This window comes from Oncorhynchus masou, chromosome 29 (genome assembly GCF_036934945.1).
Source record: "Oncorhynchus masou masou isolate Uvic2021 chromosome 29, UVic_Omas_1.1, whole genome shotgun sequence".
In the NCBI taxonomy this organism is placed as follows: domain Eukaryota; kingdom Metazoa; phylum Chordata; class Actinopteri; order Salmoniformes; family Salmonidae; genus Oncorhynchus; species Oncorhynchus masou.
In genome coordinates, this window is record NC_088240.1 from 8,492,908 (window position 1) to 8,516,762 (window position 23,855).

The window sequence follows — 23,855 nt, forward strand, 5'->3', positions numbered from 1 at the left end:
ACCATTGTCTCTGTAGCCTTTTTCCACTCGACCGTCCCCACAAAATCCATGCTCCCCTCGACCGAGCTATTCCTTTGTTTCACCGATGGTAAACTAGGCAAGCTCAGGTAAAGGACCTTCTTCAAATTCACGTCCCAACACCACATTCTTACAACGTCGGCTATTTAAATCCAGGGTCACTGGCATCACTGCAGTCATCCTCGTTCAAATTCAGGCTGTATCACAACTGGCTGTGATTGGGAGTCCCACAGGGCGGCCAAGCGTCGTCCAGTGTATGCCGTCATTGTAATTAAGAATTTGTTCTTAACTGACTCGCCAAGGTTAAATAATAGATTTTTTTTTTAAAGATCACTTTATTCTGATGGGTGTTCATTTGTTTGTGGAAATGTGAAAAGTTAACTTAATATAGTTACAAATTAGATGAAAGCAACTTTCGAAAATGAACACTTGCATTATATTGATATTATGTCTGATCTCGCAAACAATGTAAAGTATGTGCTGATTTATTATCTATGCTGCTATTGACACGATTGATTGTTGAATGACGCAACAGAAAGTGACCACAACAGTAACTAATGAGGCAGGCTAGACAACGCAGGTGAGTGCAGGTAGGTCTAGACAGAGAAAGTGACCACAACAGTAACTAATGAGGCAGTCTAGACAACGCAGGTGAGTGCAGGTAGGTCTAGACAGAGAAAGTGACCACAACAGTAACTAATGAGGCAGTCTAGACAACGCAGGGGAGTGCAGGTAGGTCTAGACAGAGAAAGTGACCACAACAGTAACTAATGAGGCAGTCTAGACAACGCAGGTGAGTGCAGGTAGGTCTAGACAGAGAAAGTGACCACAACAGTAACTAATGAGGCAGTCTAGACAACGCAGGTGAGTGCAGGTAGGTCTAGACAGAGAAAGTGACCACAACAGTAACTAATGAGGCAGTCTAGACAACGCAGGGGAGTGCAGGTAGGTCTAGACAGAGAAAGTGACCACAACAGTAACTAATGAGGCAGTCTAGACAACGCAGGTGAGTGCAGGTAGGTCTAGACAGAGAAAGTGACCACAACAGTAACTAATGAGGCAGTCTAGACAACGCAGGTGAGTGCAGGTAGGTCTAGACAGAGAAAGTGACCACAACAGTAACTAATGAGGCAGTCTAGACAACGCAGGGGAGTGCAGGTAGGTCTAGACAGAGAAAGTGACCACAACAGTAACTAATGAGGCAGTCTAGACAACGCAGGTGAGTGCAGGTAGGTCTAGACAGAGAAAGTGACCACAACAGTAACTAATGAGGCAGTCTAGACAACGCAGGTGAGTGCAGGTAGGTCTAGACAGAGAAAGTGACCACAACAGTAACTAATGAGGCAGTCTAGACAACGCAGGTGAGTGCAGGTAGGTCTAGACAGAGAAAGTTTTTGGTGGTTGCAGCAAATAAGTCAGATAAGGGTAGGTAACAACATCTCCTCCCCGCTGATCCTCAACACTGGGGCCCCACAAGGGTGCGTTCTGAGCCCTCTCCTGTACTCCCTGTTCACCCACGACTGCGTGGCCACGCACGCCTCCAACTCAATCATCAAGTTTGCGGACGACACAACAGTGGTAGGCTTGATTTACCAACAACGACGAGACGGCCTACAGGGAGGAGGTGAGGGCCCTCGGAGTGTGGTGTCAGGACAATAACCTCACACTCAACGTCAACAAAACTAAGGAGATGATTCTGGACTTCAGGAAACAGCAGAGGGAACACCCCCCTATCCACATCGATGGAACAGTAGTGGAGAGAGTAGCAAGTTTTAAGTTCCTCGGCATACACATCACAGACAAACTGAATTGGTCCACTCACACAGACAGCATCGTGAAGAAGGCGCAGCAGTGCCTCTTCAACCTCAGGAGGCTGAAGAAATTCGGCTTGTCACCAAAAGCACTCACAAACTTCTACAGATGCACAATCGAGAGCATCCTGGCGGGCTGTATCACCGCCTGGTACGGCAACTGCTCCGCCCTCAACCGTAAGGCTCTCCAGAGGGTAGTGAGGTCTGCACAACGCATCACCGGGGGCAAACTACCTGCCCTCCAGGACACCTACACCACCCGATGTTACAGGAAGGCCATAAAGATCATCAAGGACATCAACCACCCGAGCCACTGGCTGTTCACCCCGCTATCATCCAGAAGGCGAGGTCAGTACAGTTGCATCAAAGCTGGGACCGAGAGACTGAAAAACAGCTTCTATCTCAAGGCCATCAGACTGTTAAACAGCCACCACTAACATTGAGTGGCTGCTGCCAACACACTGACACTGACTCAACTCCAGCCACTCTAATAATGGGAATTGATAGGAAATGATGTAAATATATCACTAGCCACTTTAAACAATGCTACCTTATATAATGTTACTTACCCTACATTATTCATCTCATATGCATACGTATATACTGTACTCTATATCATCGACTGCATCCTTATGTAATACATGTATCACTAGCCACTTTAACTATGCCACTTTGTTTACATACTCATCTCATATGTATATACTGTACTCGATACCATCTACTGTATCTTGCCTATGCTGCTCTGTACCATCACTCATTCATATATCCTTATGTGCATATTCTTTATCCCCTTACACTGTGTATAAGACAGTAGTTTAGGAATTGTTAGTTAGATTACTTGTTGGTTATTACTGCATTGTCGGAACTAGAAGCACAAGCATTTCGCTACACTCGCATTAACATCTGCAAGCCATGTGTATGTGACAAATAAAATTTGATTTGATTTGATAAAAATTTCTTTATTTTAACACAAAATACACTGAGTATACAAAACATTAAGAACACCTGCTCTTTCCATGACATAGACTAGACTGACCAGGTGAATCCAGGTTAAAGCTATGATCCCTTATTGAGCCAACTTGACACATCTGTGGGAAGCATTGGAGGCAACATGGGCCCGAATCCCTGTGTAACGCTTTTGACACCTGGCAGGTAATGCCCTGCCGAATGGAGGCTGACAATGACAATACATTGAATACTTGAATAACCACAAAAATCCCTGAACTCCATTATTTGTGCTATAATTCAGTCAATGTCTGATGAATTAAAAAAAGTAAAAAAGTTTAGAGTATCTTCATCCTTTATCCAACTGTTGCAGTTATTAGAATAGTTTTTAAATCCTTTTGATGACCGTTGCTACAACTATAGACTGGTATTGCCTCTGGACATTTTGTTTGGAGGTAAATAAGTTTGTAGATGATATCGCTAATTTTCACCATCACAGCAATTCCTCGCTTTGTGACTTTAATAAAGTTAATAAAGTTAAATCACGACAGATCTTATTTGTAAGTCGCTCTGGATAAGAGTGTCTGCCAAATGACTTAAATGTAATGTAAATGTAATCTTAGGATTTCCAAAAGCTATCAAGACGTGAGGGGAATGAGCTCGCTATCCTGTCGCTTACCAAAGTTTGTGCCAAACCAAAAAATAGTTTCTTTGCAGAAATGACAGGAAATGAAATGCTTGAGCTGCAGTAAGAAAGTCCACGAAGAAGAAACAACACATTACTCCAGGCAGAGTAGTCACATGGATTTGGGTTTTCTGACTCATCTGCAATAAGATATGTATAACTCCTACTCTGTATCTGCTAACAGTTACTAGGCCCAGTTTTAAGAACTGCCAGATTGAACGAGACAATGCAAACAGACACACAGATGTGCAAGAATGGGTGTGAGAGGGTGGGCTATCTACAGCACCATATCGTTTGAGTGCATTGGCTCCACGACACTATGGAGCAAAGGATACCTATTGCATGCATCTGTGAGCTGCATGTCCCCCCCCCCCATAAAAAAAACACATGCCAAATGTGCAGTTTCACATGTGAAATAGCTGTTTTCATAATGTTGACACCCTATTTTCACAGGCATTACATTTAGAGTTCACATATTAACACCACCTATCACATGTGAGGAGAAAAACATTTGCAGTTTCACATGTTAAAAGTGTTCACATGTGAAAATCAGATATGCAGTTTCACATGTGTGAATTGCAAGTTCACATGTGAAATTCTCACTTTCAGATATAAAGAAAATGTCACGTGATGTGTGTTTTTCACACGTGTCCCGAAAACCATGTGGATAATATTTTTTTTGTAAGGGGCCTCCTTATTGAAACACATAGAAACAATGTAATGCTGTAACACTACATACAATTGCTCTTAAATGTGTGTAGTAACACTGCAATTACTACAGTAGCAACATTATACTTTAGATGTTGCTACTGAGGTATGTTGAGATGGATATAAAAAAAGCTGTATGCATAGCTGGACTTTTGAAACTGCTCAACAAGTTTACTTATTAGGAAGAAGTGAACCGGCATGGGGAGGGGTGAATGATCCCACACTGGCCCCAGGAATGCAGCTTGTCATGATTATGCCAACGAGGACTACATCTGCTCGAAACTTCAGAATTGAGGGAGAGAAAATGGATTGGGGGCTCCAGACCCACCTCTACTGTAACGTTAGACCTCCTAGCCATCTCCTTACTAGCATTTTTTTTTATAGAGATGAGACACAATATGGTGTGTGTGTCTGTTTGTGTGTGTGTGTGTGTGTGTGTGTGTGTGTGTGTGTGTGTGTGTGTGTGTGTGTGTGTGTGTGTGTGTGTGTGTGTGTGTGTGTGTGTGCGTGTGCGTGCGCGTGTGTGTGAATCCATAGAGTCAGGTGTTTGCTGAGTGTCTATATCCTTGTAATGGGATTGGACTCAAGAGGCGATGCAGTGCGCTTGGCAGCAAACTCCAGACAGAGCTAAACACACCAATGGTCCAGAACAACCACCCCCCCTTTATATAACTTTATTTAATGATAACAGAGACACCCCGATTACATTAAGTATTTAAAGTGCAGCAATATGCAAACACAGTAACCGTACTGAAATGGGAACATCACGCAGTAACTGACACCAACCCTGCTCTGTGTTTCAAGACACATTCCTGGCTATAAAAGTTGACATAAAAAAATAGTACAACATTCACTTAAGAACTATTACAACCATGTTACAACACTCTACATTCTAAAAACGGGTCCTGAAAAAATAATGATAAAAATAATATGGCAACAGTAACCCTTTTACAACAACAAAACCACAAAAACACATGAACTTGCTGTTTTCACATGTTGAGCTTAAATTTCAGACATATTACATTTAGAGTTCACATGATAACACAACCTTTTCAACACTTTCTCATGTGAAAATCTCCTGTTCACATTTGGAATTGCAAGTTCACATGTGAAAATCAAATTTGCTGTTTCACATGTAAGACAACAGAAATCTCACTATCACATGTCGAATTGCAATTTACTGGTGAAATAGTGTTATTCTCCTCACATGTCAAAAGGTGGTGTTAACATGTTGCAGTAGTAATGTTTTCACATACGGACTTGAACATTCTGTAATGCCATTCTGTAAAAAGTTAACTTAGCCTACATCAGTGTAATAATTCAAGTATGTTAAAAATAATTATTTCTTACTTCTGGGCCATTCACTCGGGGAGTGGTACTGCTGAAGGCACCTCTCTTCTTCATATGTTGGTCGGTGACCGTTGGAAGAAGCCCAGTGAAAAGAACAGAGAAGCTAGTGCTCCGTGTCTCCTTATCCTTTTTAACATGTTAAAATTAGCTCTGTCAGAGTTAATCAGTTAACTCAAGTTAACTTTTTGTAATTTTACTGACTTTGAGGTTAAAGAAAGTGTGTTTGTCAATTTAACAGATTATGATAATATTCTTGTAATGCTTTTTATATAAACATTTTCAAATTACAGTTCAATTTGAGCAAATCCTGCGATAAAAACTTATTTCGACTATGTCAATCACCACATTCTTATCGTAAGACTCAACAGCCTTTGTTTCTCAAATGATTGCCTTGCCTGGTTCACCAACTAATTCTCTTATAGAGTTCAGTAATGTCAAATCGGAGGGCCTGTTGTCCGGACCTCTGGCAGTCTCTATGGGGGTGCCACAGGGTTTAATTCTCGGGCCAACTCTCTTCTCTGTATACATTAATGATGTCGCTCTTGCTGCTGGTGATTCTCTGATCCACCTCTACGCAGACAACAACATTCTGTATACCTCTGACCCTTCTTTGGATACTGTGTTAACTAACCTCCAGACAAGCTTCAATGCCATACAACTCTCCTTCCGTGACCTCCAACTGTTCTTAAATGCAGGTAAAACTAAATGCATGCTCTTCAACCGATAGCTGCCCGCACCTGCCCGCCCATCCAGCATCACTACTCTGGAAGGTTCTGACTTAGAATATGTGGACAACTACAAATACCTAGGTGTCTGGTGAGACTGTAAACTCTCCTTCCAGACTCATATTAAGCATCTCCAATCCAAAATTAAATCTACAATCGGCTTCCTATTTTGCAACAAAGCATCCTTCACTCATGCTGCCAAACATACCCTCGTAAAACTGACCATCCTACCGATCCTCGACTTCAGTGATGTCATTTACAAAATAGCCTCCAACACTACACAACAAATTGAATGCAGTCTATCACAGTGCCATCCGTTTTGTCACCAAATCCCCATATACTACCCACCACTGTAACCTGTACGCTCTCATTGGCTGGCCCTCACTTCATACTCGTCGCCAAACCCACTGGCTTCAGGTCATCTACAAGTCTCTGTTAGGTAAAGCCCTGCCTTATCTCAGCTCCCTGGTAACCACACCAGCACCTACCCGTAGCACGTGCTCCAGCAGGCATATCTCACTGGTCACCCCCAAAGCCAATTCTTCCTTTGGCCGCCTTTCCTTCCAGGTCTCTGCTGCCAATGACTGGAACGAACTGCAAAAATCACTGAAGCAGGAGACTCATATCTCCCTCATTGGCTTTAAGCACCAGCTGTCTGAGCAGCTAACAGATCACTGCATCTGTACATAGCCCATCTGTAAATAGCCCATCCAACTACCTCATCCCCATACTGTATTTATTTATTTATCTTGCTCCTTTGCACCCCAGTATCTCTACTCGCACATTCATGGATGTATATATATATTTTGCACATCTACCATTCCAGTGTTTAATTGCTATATTCCAATTACTTCGCCACCATGTTCTATTTATTGCCTTACCTCCCTTATCCTACCTCATTTGCACATGCTGTATATAGACTTTTTCTACTGTATGTTTGTTTACTCCATGTGTAACTCTGTGTTGTTGTATGTGTCGAACTGCTTTGCTTTATCTTGGCCAGGTCGCAGTTGCAAATGAGAACTTGTTCTCAACTAGCCTACCTGGTTAAATAAAGGTGTTCTCAACTAGCCTACCTGGTTAAATAAAGGTGTTCTCAACTAGCCTACCTGGTTAAATAAAGGTGTTCTCAACTAGCCTACCTGGTTAAATAAAGGTGTTTTCAACTAGCCTACCTGATTAAATAAAGGTGTTCTCAACTAGCCTACCTGGTTAAATAAAGGTGTTCTCAACTAGCCTACCTGGTTAAATAAAGGTGTTCTCAACTAGCCTACCTGGTTAAATAAAGGTGTTCTCAACTAGCCTACCTGGTTAAATAAAGGTGTTCTCAACTAGCCTACCTGGTTAACTAAAGGTGTTCTCAACTAGCCTACCAGGTTAAATAAAGGTGTTCTCAACTAGCCTACCTGGTTAAATAAAGGTGTTCTCAACTAGCCTACCTGGTTAAATAAAGGTGTTCTCAACTAGCCTACCTGGTTAACTAAAGGTGTCCTCAACTAGCCTACCTGGTTAAATAAAGGTGTTCTCAACTAGCCTACCTGGTTAAATAAAGGTGTCCTCAACTAGCCTACCTGGTTAAATAAAGGTGTTCTCAACTAGCCTACCTGGTTAAATAAAGGTGTTCTCAACTAGCCTACCTGGTTAACTAAAGGTGTTCTCAACTAGCCTACCTGGTTAAATAAAGGTGTTCTCAACTAGCCTACCTGGTTAAATAAAGGTGTTCTCAACTAGCCTACCTGGTTAAATAAAGGTGTTCTCAACTAGCCTACCTGGTTAAATAAAGGTGTTCTCAACTAGCCTACCTGGTTAAATAAAGGTGTTTTCAACTAGCCTACCTGGTTAAATAAAGGTGTTCTCAACTAGCCTACCTGGTTAAATAAAGGTGTTCTCAACTAGTCTACCTGGTTAAATAAAGGTGTTTTCAACTAGCCTACCTGGTTAAATAAAGGTGTTCTCAACTAGTCTACCTGGTTAAATAAAGGTGTTTTCAACTAGCCTACCTGGTTAAATAAAGGTGTTCTCAACTAGCCTACCTGGTTAAATAAAGGTGTTCTCAACTAGCCTACCTGGTTAAATAAAGGTGTTCTCAACTAGCCTACCTGGTTAACTAAAGGTGTTCTCAACTAGCCTACCTGGTTAACTAAAGGTGTTCTCAACTAGCCTACCTGGTTAACTAAAGGTGTTCTCAACTAGTCTACCTGGTTAACTAAAGGTGTTCTCAACTAGCCTACCTGGTTAACTAAAGGTGTTCTCAACTAGCCTACCTGGTTAAATAAAGGTGTTCTCAACTAGCCTACCTGGTTAAATAAAGGTGTTCTCAACTAGCCTACCTGGTTAAATAAAGGTGTTCTCAACTAGCCTACCTGGTTAACTAAAGGTGTTCTCAACTAGCCTACCTGGTTAAATAAAGGTGTTCTCAACTAGCCTACCTGGTTAACTAAAGGTGTTCTCAACTAGCCTACCTGGTTAACTAAAGGTGTTCTCAACTAGCCTACCTGGTTAACTAAAGGTGTTCTCAACTAGCCTACCTGGTTAACTAAAGGTGTTCTCAACTAGCCTACCTGGTTAAATAAAGGTGTTCTCAACTAGCCTACCTGGTTAACTAAAGGTGTTCTCAACTAGCCTACCTGGTTAACTAAAGGTGTTCTCAACTAGCCTACCTGGTTAACTAAAGGTGTTCTCAACTAGCCTACCTGGTTAAATAAAGGTGTTCTCAACTAGGCTACCTGGTTAAATAAAGGTGTTCTCAACTAGCCTACCTGGTTAACTAAAGGTGTTCTCAACTAGCCTACCTGGTTAACTAAAGGTGTTCTCAACTAGCCTACCTGGTTAACTAAAGGTGTTCTCAACTAGCCTACCTGGTTAACTAAAGGTGTTCTCAACTAGCCTACCTGGTTAAATAAAGCTGAGAGAAAAAAAGGGGAAAAAGAAAGTTCAGTTCCCATGACACCAATTAATTATTACGGACCTGAAGTCCATTGTCACCATGAACAAGTCCAATGTCAGAGACAGCCTACCTACTGAGTTCAGCGATTATCAACTAGATTCAGCCATGAGACGATAGTTAGAGATAATTTTTAGACAGAAATTGACTGCAAGAAGCCCAAACATATATCATATTTGACTAAAACATAATCATTTCAAACCTTGCTTACATTTGTATTAGATCAAATACACTGAGTGTACAAAACATTAGGAACACCTTCGTAATATTGAGTTGCAACCCACCTTTGGCCCTCAGAACAGCCTCAATTCATCGGAGCATTCATGGACTCTTCAAGGTGTCAAAAGTGGTCCACAGTGATGCTGGCCCATGTTGACTGCAATGCTTCCCACAGTTGTGTCAAATTGGCTGGATGTCCTTTGGGTGGTGGACCATTCTTGATGTACACATTTAACTGTTGAGTGTGAAAAAGCTAACAGTGTTGCAGTTCTTGACACAAACCGGTGCGCCTGGCACCTACTACCATACCCCGTTTAAAGGCACTTCAATCTTTTGTCTTTTCCACCCTCTGAATGACACACATACACAATCCATGTCTCAATTGTTTCAAGGCTTAAAAATCCTTCTTTAACCTGTCTCCTTCCCTTCATCTACACTGATTGAAGTGGATTTAACAAGTGACATCAATAAGGGACAATAGCTTTCATCTGGATTCACCTGGTCAGTCTGTCATGGAAGGAGCAGGTGTCCTTAATGATTTGTATACTCAGCGTATATTTTTTTAAATTCAATTTATTTTCACCTTTATTTAGCCATGCAGGGAAGTTGAGAACAAGTTCTCATTTACAACTGTGACCTGGCCAAGAATAAAGCAAAGCAATTTGGCACATATAACAACACAGCGTTACACATGGAATAAACAAAACATACAGTCAATAATACAGTTGAAGAAAATCTATATACAGTGTGTGCAAATGAGGTAAGAAAAGGGAGGTAAGGCAATAAATAGACCATGGTGGTGAAGTAATTACAATATACCAATAATACACTAGAGTGATTGACGTGCAGAAGATGAATGTGCAAGTAGAGATACAGGGGTTCAAAGGAGCAAGATAAATAAATAAATACAGTATGGGGATGAGGTAGTTGGATGGGCTCTTTACAGATGGGCTATGTACAGATGCAGTGATCCGTGAGCTGCTCAGACAGCTGGTGCTTAAAGCTAATGAGGGAAGTAAGTCTCCAGCTTCAGTGATTTTTGCAATTCATTCCAGTCATTGGCAGCAGAGAACTGGAAGGAAAGGCGGCCAAATGAGGAATTGGCTTTGGGGGTGACGAGAGAGATAGACTGCATCCAATTTGTTGAGTAGAGTGTTGCAGGCTATTTTGTAAATGAAATCGCCGAAGTCGAGGATCGGTAGGATGGTCAGTTTTACGAGGGTATGTTTGGCAGCATGAGTGAAGGATGCTTTGTTGAGAAATAGGAAGCCAATTCTAGATTTAATTTTAAATTAGAGATGCTTAATGTGAGTCTGGAAGGAGAGTTTACAGTCTAACCAGACACCTAGGTGTTTGTTGTTGTCCACATATTCTAAGTCAGAACCGTCCAGAGTAGTGATGCTCTCTATTATCCATAGAAATACTTTGGAACCAAATCCCTAAATTAAAATCACTTGGAGTTGACGTGTTGATGTTTTTATAGTCTTTCAGGTCAAACAATTTAAACAAAAAAAAACTTGGTTGGCCAGATAAATTCACCTGTCAGGTGGGGAGCCCTAGTATAGTCTAACACCTCCCATAATAGTAGACTCAGGCACTTTGAGCTGACAAGAATAATATGCCTTTACATTTAACACAGGTGTTCCTATAAATTGATGTATTTGTGTAATCCACCACTCAAAAAGTGCTGTTGATTCTGACTGGTCATTCTAACTGACCACATTGTTTGAATGCATTGAAGAGGAAATGGCCCTGCTGCCTTAGATGAAAGGTTTTCTATAAACACATGGTTCTGTTTATCTAAAAACAGGACATACAGTCCACAGGGACAAGAGTCCCTCTCTTAGTCTCTTCTGCAAAACTACTCAGACAGAGCTGTAATCACACCGCCAAATCCTGGAGAAAGATTATTTTGATCTCTGATATACAGTACAAGTCAAACATTTGGACACACCTACTCATTCAAGGGTTTTTGTTTATTTGTACTATTTTCTATATTGCAGAATAATAGTCAACTCATCAAAACTATGAAATAATACAAATGGAATCATGTAGTAACCAAAAACATGTCAAACAAACCAAAATATATTTTAGATTTTAGATTCTTCAAAGTAGCCACCCTTTGCCTTCATGATAGTATGATAACCTCAGGAGGCTGAAGAAATTTGGCCTGTCACCAAAAACACTCACAAACATTTACAGATGCACAATCGAGAGCATCCTGTCATGCTGTATCACCGCCTGGTACGGCAACTGCTCCACCCACAATCGTAAGGCTCTCCAGAGGGTAGTGAGGTCTGCACAACGCAACACCGGGGGCAAACTACCTGCCCTCCAGGACACCTACACCACCCGATGTCACAGGAAGGCCAAAAAGATCATCAATGACAACAACCACCCAAGCTACTGCCTGTTCACCCCGCTATCCTCCAGAAGGCGAGGTCAGTACAGGTGCATCAAAGCTGGGACCGAGAGACTGAAAAACAGCTTCTATCTCAAGACCATCAGACTGTTAAACAGCCATCACTAACATTGAGTGGCTGCTGCCAAGATACTGACTCAACTCTCTAGCCACTTTAATAATAATAAATTGGATGCAATAAATGTATCACTAGTCACTTTAAACAATGCCACTTTATATAACGTTTACATACCCTATATTACTCATCTCATATGTATATACTGTACTCTATACCATCTACTGCATCTTGCCTATGCCGTTCGGCCATCGCTCATCCATATAATTACATGTACATATTCTTATGCATTCCTTTACACTTGTGTGTAAAAGGTAGTTCCTGTGAAATTGTTTGATTACTTGTTAGATATTACTGCACAGTCGAAACTAGAAGCACAAGCATTTCGCTACACTCGCATTAACATCTGCTAACCATGTGTATGTGACCAATAAAATGTGATTTGATTTGTCCAATACTTTTGACTGATACTGTATATACAAGGAGATTAAGAGCTTTAAAATGTTTGTTTGTTTGTTTTATAAAGCAAGTTTCCCTCCAGATTTATTCAAAGGGTAGCTACAGCTAGCCTGGTCCCAGATCGGTTTGTGCTTATCCCTAGGCCTAATCCATTGTCATTGTCAAGACAATTCAATAAGGAGTTGACAAGAGGGCTAAAACAGACTGGCACCCAGGCTAAGCTATAGATGCTACAGATTTCAATATGTTTCTATAGGCTATAGCTACAGCTTCTAAATGCTATATTTACTCTATGCTTCTATAGGCTATAGTTACTATATGTTTCGATAGGCTATAGCTACTATATGCTTTTGAAGGCTATAGTTACTATATGCTTCTGAAGGCTATAGTTACTATATGCTTATATAGGCTATAGTTACTATATGCTTATATAGGCTATAGTTACTATATGCTTCTATAGGCTGAAGGTTTTTTATATTGCTTATCCTTCTGAGGAAGATAGACAGAAATTTGCCAGTGACATCATGCTGTACGCCTAATTTATATCCTATTGCTCATGTGTGACATTGTTCCATATTTCAGAGACTAACAAATATGCATTTGAAAGTTTGATATGAAATTTGAGGTCAACAGGTGTAACTATTATTCATGAGTCACGACTCTAAATACATGTTTTTGCATGCTGACAACTGACACTGCCACACTGTTAATAAACTGTGGTCTTGCCACCATACTACTACAAATGCTACTACTTTCACCACCACCTTCAATCATCATCATCAGCTTTATTAATTAACTAAGCTTCTTTAATTTGAGTATTATTGTGTAATACAGCCCAACCTGGTCTCAGAGCATTTCGTATAGTACTATATGTAAATCTGGGACACTCGATTTAGTATGATATGCTACATTTAGTATGGTTTATTTTAATTTGTGGATGTCCATGATCCATTTCGTATGATATGTTACAATTTGCAAAACCTATGAAATGTTACGAATTCTAATTTGCTGTGGCTAACGTTAGCTATGCTAGGGGATAGGGGTTAAGGTTAAGAGTCAGGTTAAAGGGTTGAGGTTAGGGTAAGGGTTAGCTGAAAGGGTCATGGTTAGGGGAAGGGTTAATTCACATGCTAAATAGTTGCAAAGTAGCCAAAAAGTAGTAAGTAGTTGAAAAGTTGACAATTAGCTAAAATGCTAAAGTTGTTTCGTGTTGAAATTCGAACTCGCAGACCTTCATGTTATACGGTGACCCATCCACCCCAATAACCTTCCTCTATTCTGCCTTTAATTAACTTTCTGTCTTATGTAACCACAAAAAACATAACATATCATACTAAATTGAGTGTTTTCGAATATACCTTTACTGTTACGTCTAGTCTATGAGACCAGGCTGTACAACATGAAGTCTTCATAGGGGTGCATTAATCTGGTAATTTTCCCAAAATACCCAGGTTTTCCGTAAATCCCGGTTGGAGGGTTCCTTATTTCTGCAATATTTTGGGAATATTTCAACCAGGATTTCTAGAAAAACTGACAATTTTCGGAAATTTACCAGAATTGGATAGTTTGAACAACAGTAATATGATCATGATCACCACCAGCATCATCATCAACAACAACAAAAGTGGAATTTTAACACTTACTTACCTCGGATTTCCATACAGCGTATGATTGAGGGATGGATGGTTGAGATGGCTTCTTTTGAAGCCACTTTCTAGGTGAAAATAAAGTGCTTGAGCTTCCGGTTGGAGTAACGGGGCTTCTGACAAGAAAAGGTAAATCCCATGCCGTGCTTCTTTTAGTGGCCTTGGAATCGTAGTCGAATTGGCCAGAAGTATCCAAATATATTGACAGGCTTGAGGATGCTGACTGACATTGTTTTGCCCCAGCTGTAAGTGGCGCATCCAGTTTGGAGAGGCTTTCGTTTGAGGCTCGGAGGTAACGACCATGATTTACACTTAGGTAAAGCGACTTTTGATCAGTTTGACCCGATGTCCCATCCGTTTCGGTCCCACAGTGTCTTATCAAAGTTGAATCCAAACTTCTAGTCTGTCTCAGTCTCCGTTTGGACATTGTTTTGGATGTTGGCGAGGAGCATGAGAAAACGCTGCTCAGCAACCCTTGCGCGGACATATCATATATCAGTAGGCTATTCTCAACGTTCCACAGATGATCCTACTTGTAAATATCGAGTTCATTCAAGCGATCAGAGATTAGATTGTTAGCTTGAATAAACATCATGCAATGTATTCCGTCCTCACAGTGATACTGGCTACCTGTTGCGCGCCATAAGGAACCCGAAGTTCAACCAAGAAACCACACAGACTGAAGTCATTGACCTTGTTAGTTCCTCTTTAGTTCTTCCTTCTCGGAATTTACAGGAACAAGGATGGGGGGGTACATAGCCTCTCCCGGGTACAGTTTCACAATTCTGGCCCCTTGCGCGTCACAAAGCTTCGCCCCTCTGAGTAATATGAAATGAATGCGTCTGCCTCCTCGCTTGTGAGCCGCTCTGCTCCCGGTTCCGCCACCATCATACATCAAGGCACCCCAGGATGGTCCTAATCAGTGGTGATTTCACATCTAAACAATGTAATGACATTGAAAGGACGTCTTTAAGGACTTCTTTAATGCCTTGTTCACACTGCAGGCCTAATTGATCAAATCCGTTTTTGTTCTTTCAAATCCGTTTTGGAATACTTTCTATCCAAACAAATGATCAAATCGGAATTGCGTGCTCAGACAGCAGTCATTTGCTGACATGGCTACACTAGTTGTCATAGTACTAACTGGTGTGTGTGCAGTGGTGTAGGCTGATTGGTGGTGGTGCTCATGCTTCCTATCACTCAGAATTATGTAACAAGTTATAAGGTGACAACAATACCTGTCATGGACGTTTCCCAGTTGCTTTGGATGTTCAAAATCATAGTATAAGAACACTTTTCCTCAAATGATAAGATGATCCAGCTTTCAAAATAACTATTTTTTGACTAGCCACGACAGTCAACTGGCTAGCTACGTAGCTGTTTAGTTTTCTAGCACATTCACTAATTTCTTTGTAAACATTTAACAAGTTAGTTAGCAACCACATATTCTTGGCAAGCAACAAGATATTCCAAATAACCGTGAAAAAAAAGATTTGACCATTCAGACACAAGTTGCATGGCCTGGAATCATGTTAGTATCTGACTTCAAGGTGGTTTGAAATGTGACCTGTAAATGTAAGATTCCATGTGCCTTTTCGCTGTTCAGACTCCAGTAAAAAGAACAGATTCTGTTCAGATATGCCAAAAACTCTGTTTTGAATCACTTCATACTGTCAATGTGAACAAGGCTTCAGACGAATTTGCCAGAACATTGACACCACGTGCACTTCAGGTGCTGAAGAAAAAGTCAAAACACAGATGCCTCTTAATATGAAAGAGGAGCCAAGAGAAGATCGCAATAAAGCATGTATTATTGCTCCTATCCATGACATGCACATATGTTAGGTTTTTGAAAAACTTTAAAAGTGACAACTGATGTTTTAGGCAATCAATCATATAGAATAAACCAAAAGACCCCTTCAACTACAATAACATTCTCAGTAAGAGTTAGAGATTTATTTTTCTTGCCTATGACTGTGATATGTTGTTGTTTATCTACCTTAGTTGAATGTACTGACAGTAAGTCAATCTGGAAAGGAACGTCTGCTGAATGACCAAAATGTAAATGTAAAGTAAACATTTGCAATGAGCTCCGCCTCCAAACAAGTACTCATTTGGTCTTTGCGGGACCAGATCCAAATCTGAACAGTGAAGAGGCATCTCCGGGATGCTGACCTTCTAGGCAGAGTTCCTCTGTCCAGTGTCTGTATTCTTTTACCCATCTTTATCTTTTATTCTTATTGGCCAGTCTAAGATATGGCTTTTCCTTTGCAGCTCTGCCTAGAAGGCCAGCATCCCGGAGTCGCCTCTTGACGTTGAGACTGGTGTTTTGCAGGTACTATTCAATGAAGCCTTCATTTCTCAGAACAAGAATAGACTGACGAGTTTCAGAAGAAAGTCCTTTGTTTCTGGCCATTTTGAGCCTGTAATCGAACCCATAAATGCTGATGCTTCAGATACTCAACTAGTCCAAAGAAGGCCAGATTTATTGCTTCTTTAATCAGGACAACAGTTTTCAGCTGTGCTAGCATAATTGGGAAAGGGTTTCTAATGACAAATTAGCCCTTTAAGATGATAAACTTGTATTAGCTAACACAACGTGCCACTGGAACACAGGAGTGATGGTTGCTGATAATGGGCCTATGTAGATATTCTATAAAAAATCGGCCGTTTCCAGCTACAATAGTCATTTACAACATTAACAATGTCTACACTCTATATCTGATCAATTTAATACTATTTTACTTGACAAAAAATGTGCTTTTCTTTCAAAAACAAGGACATTTCTAAGTGACCCCAAACTTTTGAACGTTAGTGTAGATGTCTATGATTGGCTTAGATTTGGTCCGGACCAAAATCTGAACCAATTATAGAGGCCTATGTTTAGGCTAAATAAAGGCCACTCCGGACCAAATCTGAATGTCTATGCTTGGGCCAAATACAGGCCGGTCGATACCGGACGTCTGTGGAAGTTGACATTAAGGTCGGCCTGGGCCAAATCTGAACCAAACATAGACGTCTATGTTTGACCCAAATCAAGGCCTGGACTGGGCCTAATTTGAACCAATTATACACATCTATGTTTGGCCCAAATATAGGCCGGTTCCAGACCAGATGTCTGTGGAGGTTGAAATCAGGGCCATTCTGGACCGGACCAAAACAATACCTAAAAAAGACTACCGGTCTAGACAGTACCAAAACAATACCTAAAAAAGACTGCCTGTCTGGAAAGTACCAAGAAAATAGGCTGCCTGAAATGTTTAGTGAGATGTGTTTATGTGCTGAGTGATCTTAATTTTCTCCATGCATAATCATATAATGAATAGTGTACAATGTTCCTCAACGCTAATTATTTTGACACATTTCCAAAAGCTGCACAATAATAACTTTCAAATGTTATCATTTGTCTCTGTCTGGATTAAAACTCACCACTTAGCTCACCAGCAAATAAACTTTGCCATAGCCCTTTCCCCCTTCAGGAAAGCTGCTGATGCTGCTGAGACATGTGGCATGGGAACAGGCTCTTCCTGTGGGAACCCCATGGAAAGGACATGTCTGATAACATAGCTTGTTAACCAGGACTGTGTAGCTCTGATAAACATTCATCAGATACTGGAAACCACTAAGCAGACACAGGAAGGGATGTTAAGATTGGCTTCACGTTTGATCCACTTATTTGCTCACAAGGTTGAGTAAGACCCCCGAATGTTCAAATCAGACTTCCCATTAGGTCATTCCCTCTACTCCCTGGGGAGCTTACATCCATTGACTTTCTTAAACCTACTGACCTAAAGGCTATGGGTGGAGCTGGGCAGTGTATGGGGCAAATGTATACTCTACTGGATATGTACACATGCACTTCCCTGTCCAAGGGAGCAAGGACAGTTGTAAATGGTGCATTTCAATGTCCTGTATTTGCTATATCCGAAACAGTTTGGGAGCCACTGGTTCAACATAAACATCCAGCACATATAAGGACAAACTGTTTGACGTGGACATATCTATCACCTATCTCTGAAACACAATCACCACTTTATTCATCCGCTTTTTTGCCTCAGGGTTGGACGCTGTTTATTAAGTCATGTTGAAGGGGATTTTTACATTGCACTCAATTCTGGCCCTGGTTGGTCATTCTGTTTGGTGACGTTAGGGTTCGTCACTGTCATTCATTCTCTATAGAACAGAGCCACCTTGTGGCATTACAACGACATTAAATGCTGCACCCACACCTTGAATACAAACTCTGAATAGCCTCCTTGATGTGCCCTTGGTAAATGGGGACCTTAGAGCAGAAGTTATGCTCTTATTTAGACTACAGTTGAAGATTGTGATCCAGGGATGCATTGGGGAAGTATTTACAAAATAATTCTCAGTATGACTAAAGTATGACTCTCTGCCACCCCAGGTAACTCAATATAGAAATAAAACCAGATTAAGAAACATAAAATAACACGGCACAACGGGGACTGTGAAGAGACACAGACATTTCTATATATTATCTATTGTATTTTGTAGTGTATTATGTGGTGTATTATGTAGTGTATTATATAGTGTATTATGTAGTGTATTATGTAGTGTATTATGTAGTGTATTATCTATTGTATTTTGTAGTGTATTATGTAGTGTATTATGTAGTGTATTATGTAGTGTATTATGTAGTGTATTATGTAGTGTATTATGTAGTGTATTATGTAGTGTATTATGTATTATGTGTATTATGTAGTGTATTATGTAGTGTATTATGTAGTGTATTATGTAGTGTATTATATAGTGTATTATGTAGTGTATTTTGTAGTGTATTATGTAGTGTATTATGTAGTGTATTATGTAGTGTATTATGTAGTGTATTATGTAGTGTATTATGTAGTGTATTTTGTAGTGTATTATGTAGTGTATTATGTAGTGTATTATGTATTGTATTATGTAGTGTATTATCTATTGTATTATGTGTATTTTGTATGTATTATGTGTGTATTATGTAGTGTATTATCTATTGTATTATGTAGTGTATTTTGTAGTGTATTATGTATTGTATTATGTAGTGTATTATGTAGTGTATTATCTATTGTATTATGTAGTGTATTTTGTAGTGTATTATGTAGTGTATTATGTAGTGTATTATCTATTGTATTATGTAGTGTATTTTGTAGTGTATTATGTAGTGTATTATGTAGTGTATTATCTATTGTATTATGTAGTGTATTTTGTAGTGTATTATGTAGTGTATTATGTAGTGTATTATGTAGTGTATTATGTATTATGTGTATTTTGTAGTGTATTTATGTAGTGTATTATTAGTATTATGTGTATTATGTGTGTATGTATTATGTAGTGTATTATGTAGTGTATTTTGTATGTATTATGTTGTGTATTATGTAGTGTATTATGTAGTGTATTATGTATTATGTAGTGTATTATGTTGTGTATTATGTAGTGTATTATGTTGTATATTATGTAGTGTATTTTGTAGTGTATTATGTTGTGTATTATGCAGTGTATTATATAGTGTATTATGTAGTGTATTATGTAGTGTATTATGTAGTGTATTATGTAGTGTATTATGTAGTGTATTATGTAGTGTATTATGTAGTGTATTATGTAGTGTATTATGTAGTGTATTATCTATTGTATTATGTAGTGTATTATGTAGTGTATTATGTAGTGTATTATGTAGTGTATTATGTAGTAGTATTATGTAGTGTATTATGTAGTGTATTATGTAGTATTATGTATTAGTGTATTATATAGTGTATTATGTAGTATTATGTATATATTATGTAGTGTGTATTATGTATTATGTAGTGTATTATGTAGTGTATTTTTGTGTATTATGTAGTGCATTATGTAGTGTATTATGTAGTATATTATGTAGTATATGTATGTAGTGTATTATGTATTATGTAGTGTATTTTGTATGTATTATGTAGTGTATTATGTAGTGTATTTTGTAGTGTAGTGTATTATGTAGTGTATATTATGTAGTGTATTATTATGTAGTGTATTATGTAGTGTATTATGTTGTGTATTATGTAGTGTATTATATAGTGTATTTTGTAGTGTATTATGTAGTATATTATGTAGTATTTATGTAGTGTATTATGTAGTGTATTATGTGTATTATGTGTATTATGTAGTAGTATTATGTAGTGTATTTTGTAGTGTATTATATAGTGTATTATGTAGTGTATTATGTAGTGTATTTTGTATGTATTATGTAGTATATTATGTAGTGTATTATGTAGTATTATGTTGTATTATGTAGTGTATTATGTAGTGTATTATGTAGTGTATTATGTAGTGTATTATGTAGTGTATTATGTAGTGTATTATGTTGTATATTATGTAGTGTATTATGTTGTGTATTATGTAGTGTATTATGTAGTGTATTATGTAGTGTATTATGTAGTGTATTATGTTGTGTATTATGTAGTGTATTATGTAGTGTATTATGTTGTGTATTATGTAGTGTATTATGTTGTGTATTATGTAGTGTATTGAATTAGGTATCGTATTTTGTATCGTCTCGTCCAGTCCCGCTCCGGTGATCAACGTCGCCGGTCAACCATCCACCGATCCTGGCTACCCTCATGACGCAGTTCTGCACCTCATCATCACTCCGCTTCCTGTTTACTCCCCCTTTATCTACCACTCTATTGTTATCACACATCAGGCAGTATGGTTTCTGTGTTATGTTCAAATGCTACTCTTGTTCTTGTACTCTCTCTCTATGTTCGTTCATAATTCACCGACTGCATCTGCCTCCTGACTACCTACGTCTTTTTCACAGTATGATGTATTGTGTGATGTATTGTGTGATGTATTGTGTGATGTATTGTGTGATGTATTGTGTGATGTATTGCGTGATGTATTGTATTATGTATAGTATTATGTTTAGTATGTATTTTAGTTGTTTTGTTTCCTGTTTGGACCCCAGAAAAACTAGCCGATGCCTTGGCAGCAGCTAATTGGGGATCCTAATAAAATACCAAATACCAATGAAAGATAATGCCTTGCAGCAAGCAAACTGTCTATTCCTTAAAGACTAAGATTGGAGTGTACTGTACCAGGCTCATGTCAGCCTACCCTCGTATTTACCAAAATAAATCTGTCCGTAAGCCCTTTTCCTGGGACATACCACTGTCAAAATTATAATTAACCACACTTAATGTAAAAGGCATATTCCAAAATCCTTCATGCCATTGTATAATAATATCCCTATAAAAATGAACTTGTTTTGTAAAACATATTCACACATGCAAATTCACAGCAACATTCAGAATGTTGTCGTCCTCCTTGTAACTCAACTCACACTCTCAAACAAGTAGATCCCCTGAATGCAGCTCACTCTCCAGATCCCAATCACCTGAATTCAAATCACCTGTTCACACACCTGTATGTCATTATCACGCACTATTTATTTCAGTTATTTGCACCCCATCACTGTGAGGTGTTGTTTTGCTTTGTGACACATCTTTCAGAGCACTGTGTTGCCAGTAATTTACACCTTCCGTGTATGATAGGTTTTGCCTGCCTCACTAACGATGCCTTTTTTGCCTGTACTTCGGATTTCATGTTATCTACCTATTGCCTGATCTCCCGAACTACGTTACCAGCCTTTTCCCTGCCTGTACTGTTGTCTTTGGAACCCCTGTGTATGACCTTCTGCCTGCCCCTGGACCCACGTACCTACCTCCTCCTGTGGTCCTTACAATAAACACCTGCTGCTCCCTGCGCTTGAAACCAGCTCTCTGTCTCCTATCGTATTCATTACACCTTGGAAGGCCTGTAGTCATCCTCCTATATCAATCGAAACGTGCTTGCACTCAAGTTGATAACTTTGACCAGATATTTGACAAAGAGTTACTCCCAGTGCTGAAAGTGCTGTAGAGAACAGTGATGATGGGGGACATGGAGAGAAGGTTGGAGAAGCAACAGCTGAAAGCAGAAGCGCTGTTTGATTCTGATGATGCGTTGTTGAGCAAGCTGACAGGTATGGATATCAAGCAGCTGTTTAAACAGCATGATCACCTTGTGAGGGAACAATAAAAGGCCACTCTAAAATGTGCAGTTTTGTCACACAACGCAATGCCAGAGATGCATGAAGTTTTGAGGGAGCGTGCAATTGGCATGCTGACTGCAGGAATGTCCACCAGAGCTGTTGCCAGAGAATTGAATGTTAATTTCTCTACCATAAGCCGCTGGCAACATTTTTTTTTTAAGAATTTGGCAGCACGTCCAACCAGACCAACAGACCATGCCAGCTCAGGACCTCCACATCTGGCTTCTTCACCTGTGGGATCATCTGAGGGGGGGGCTGAGCAGTATTTAGCTCCGTAATGTGGGGAAAAACTCATTCTGATTGGCTCGGCCTGGCTCTCAAGTGGGTGGGCTTGTGCCCTCCCGGGCCCACCATGGCTGCAACCTTGATCTGTAGATTAGGGCCAAATGAATTTATTTCAATGGACTGATTTCCTTCTATGAACTGTAACTCAGCAAAATCTTCTAAACTGTTGCATTTATATATATTTTACTAGGCAAGTCAGTTAAGAACAAATTCTTATTTTCAATGACGGCCTAGGAACAGTGGGTTAACTGCCTGTTCAGGGGCAGAACGACAGATTTGTACCTTGTCAGCTTTGGGATTCAAACTTGCAACCTTTCGGTTACTAGTCCAACACTCTAACCACTAGTCTACCCTGCCGCCCCATATGTTTGTTCAGTATACATCTACTGATGTTAACAATGTTGCAGCCATGGAAAGGAATGGTGTAATGCTGCAAAAAAAATGTATTGGGAAAACTAATATGGCGGGAGTTTGGAGAGTGTGAATCGCCACAACCTTGATGTAACAGTTGTTGCTTAGTCTCATGGTAAAACCTTTGAGGTTAGTATTTGAACCATCCATGGGCGTTGCAGCTGGTGTTCTGCTAGCCCGATTTTGGACTATAGAAGCCTAACGTTACTCCTTATAGTCCGAGGACCTTACATGTTTGTTTAAAGTTTAATTGGCTCTGGTCAAAACAGCCAAATTCTCCATCTAAACGTGTATCGATTATCAATTGTGGTACTGTTCTAGAAACATAACACCCTTTACTTTTATATCACATCAAAATAATTTCCCAAATGCAAAATACACACTTACTGTACACAGTTTTATCTCAGTTTCAGTCGACAGTACTTTTCAGTGACAACACGTTTGTGGTTGTTCGCCTTCCATTTACACACAGGTGTTCAGAGACGCAGATAGCTAATTAGCACAGGTAATCCACTCTGTCTTACATTTGTTTTCCATTAACAAATGCTGTAACATGGAAATATGGTCTTGTGGGAACCCTAACCCTATAAAGGTGTGCATCAATTTAAACTTTTGTTTTTGGAAAATGATATGAAGGATAAGGTCCTTATGCTTCCAAAACCGTATAGCAAGCGGTGCGTGTTCATGTTCAGACTGACCATCGGGACTCTTAACAAAACTCCCACCTACAGAAGACGCCTTCACCCAATGACTCTTATGTGTAATATAATGGAACTAAGAGTCACGATGAAGGCCTAGTATAATGCTATCCATTGATTACCCTATTGGTTTATCCCCTTCTTACAAACCCTGAATAGGCCTACTGTTTCACTAATTGCTATAGCAGTTGTTTTTTCTCAAAGTAAAATGGTTGAAGACAATGACCCATGAGTTTTGCAGCTGTTGCACTTCTAGTCATTAACATAGCCTACCCTTTTGCTTATTGTTTGATTCGAAATCCCCACAGTCTAACTGGTAAGGTTTTTCCTCCAGGAAAAAAAGAAGAAAAAAAATAACTATTTACCAGAGGATCCTGGCATTGTAGGCTGCCAGGGAGCTGGGACTGGAACATAC

General features: G+C 39.6%; 1 protein-coding gene across 1 annotated transcript in view; it reads right to left on the reverse strand.

The window, feature by feature from the left end:
* LOC135518950 (rho GTPase-activating protein 6-like) overlaps positions 1–14,754 on the reverse strand; it is a 75,048-nt gene extending 60,294 nt beyond the window's left edge. Inside the window, exon 1 of the mRNA XM_064943931.1 lies at positions 13,989–14,754. Coding sequence (XP_064800003.1) covers positions 13,989–14,474 — 486 coding nt within the window. The 5' untranslated portion in view covers positions 14,475–14,754. The remainder of the gene's footprint in view (positions 1–13,988) is intronic.
* Positions 14,755–23,855: the final 9,101 nt, after the last annotated feature.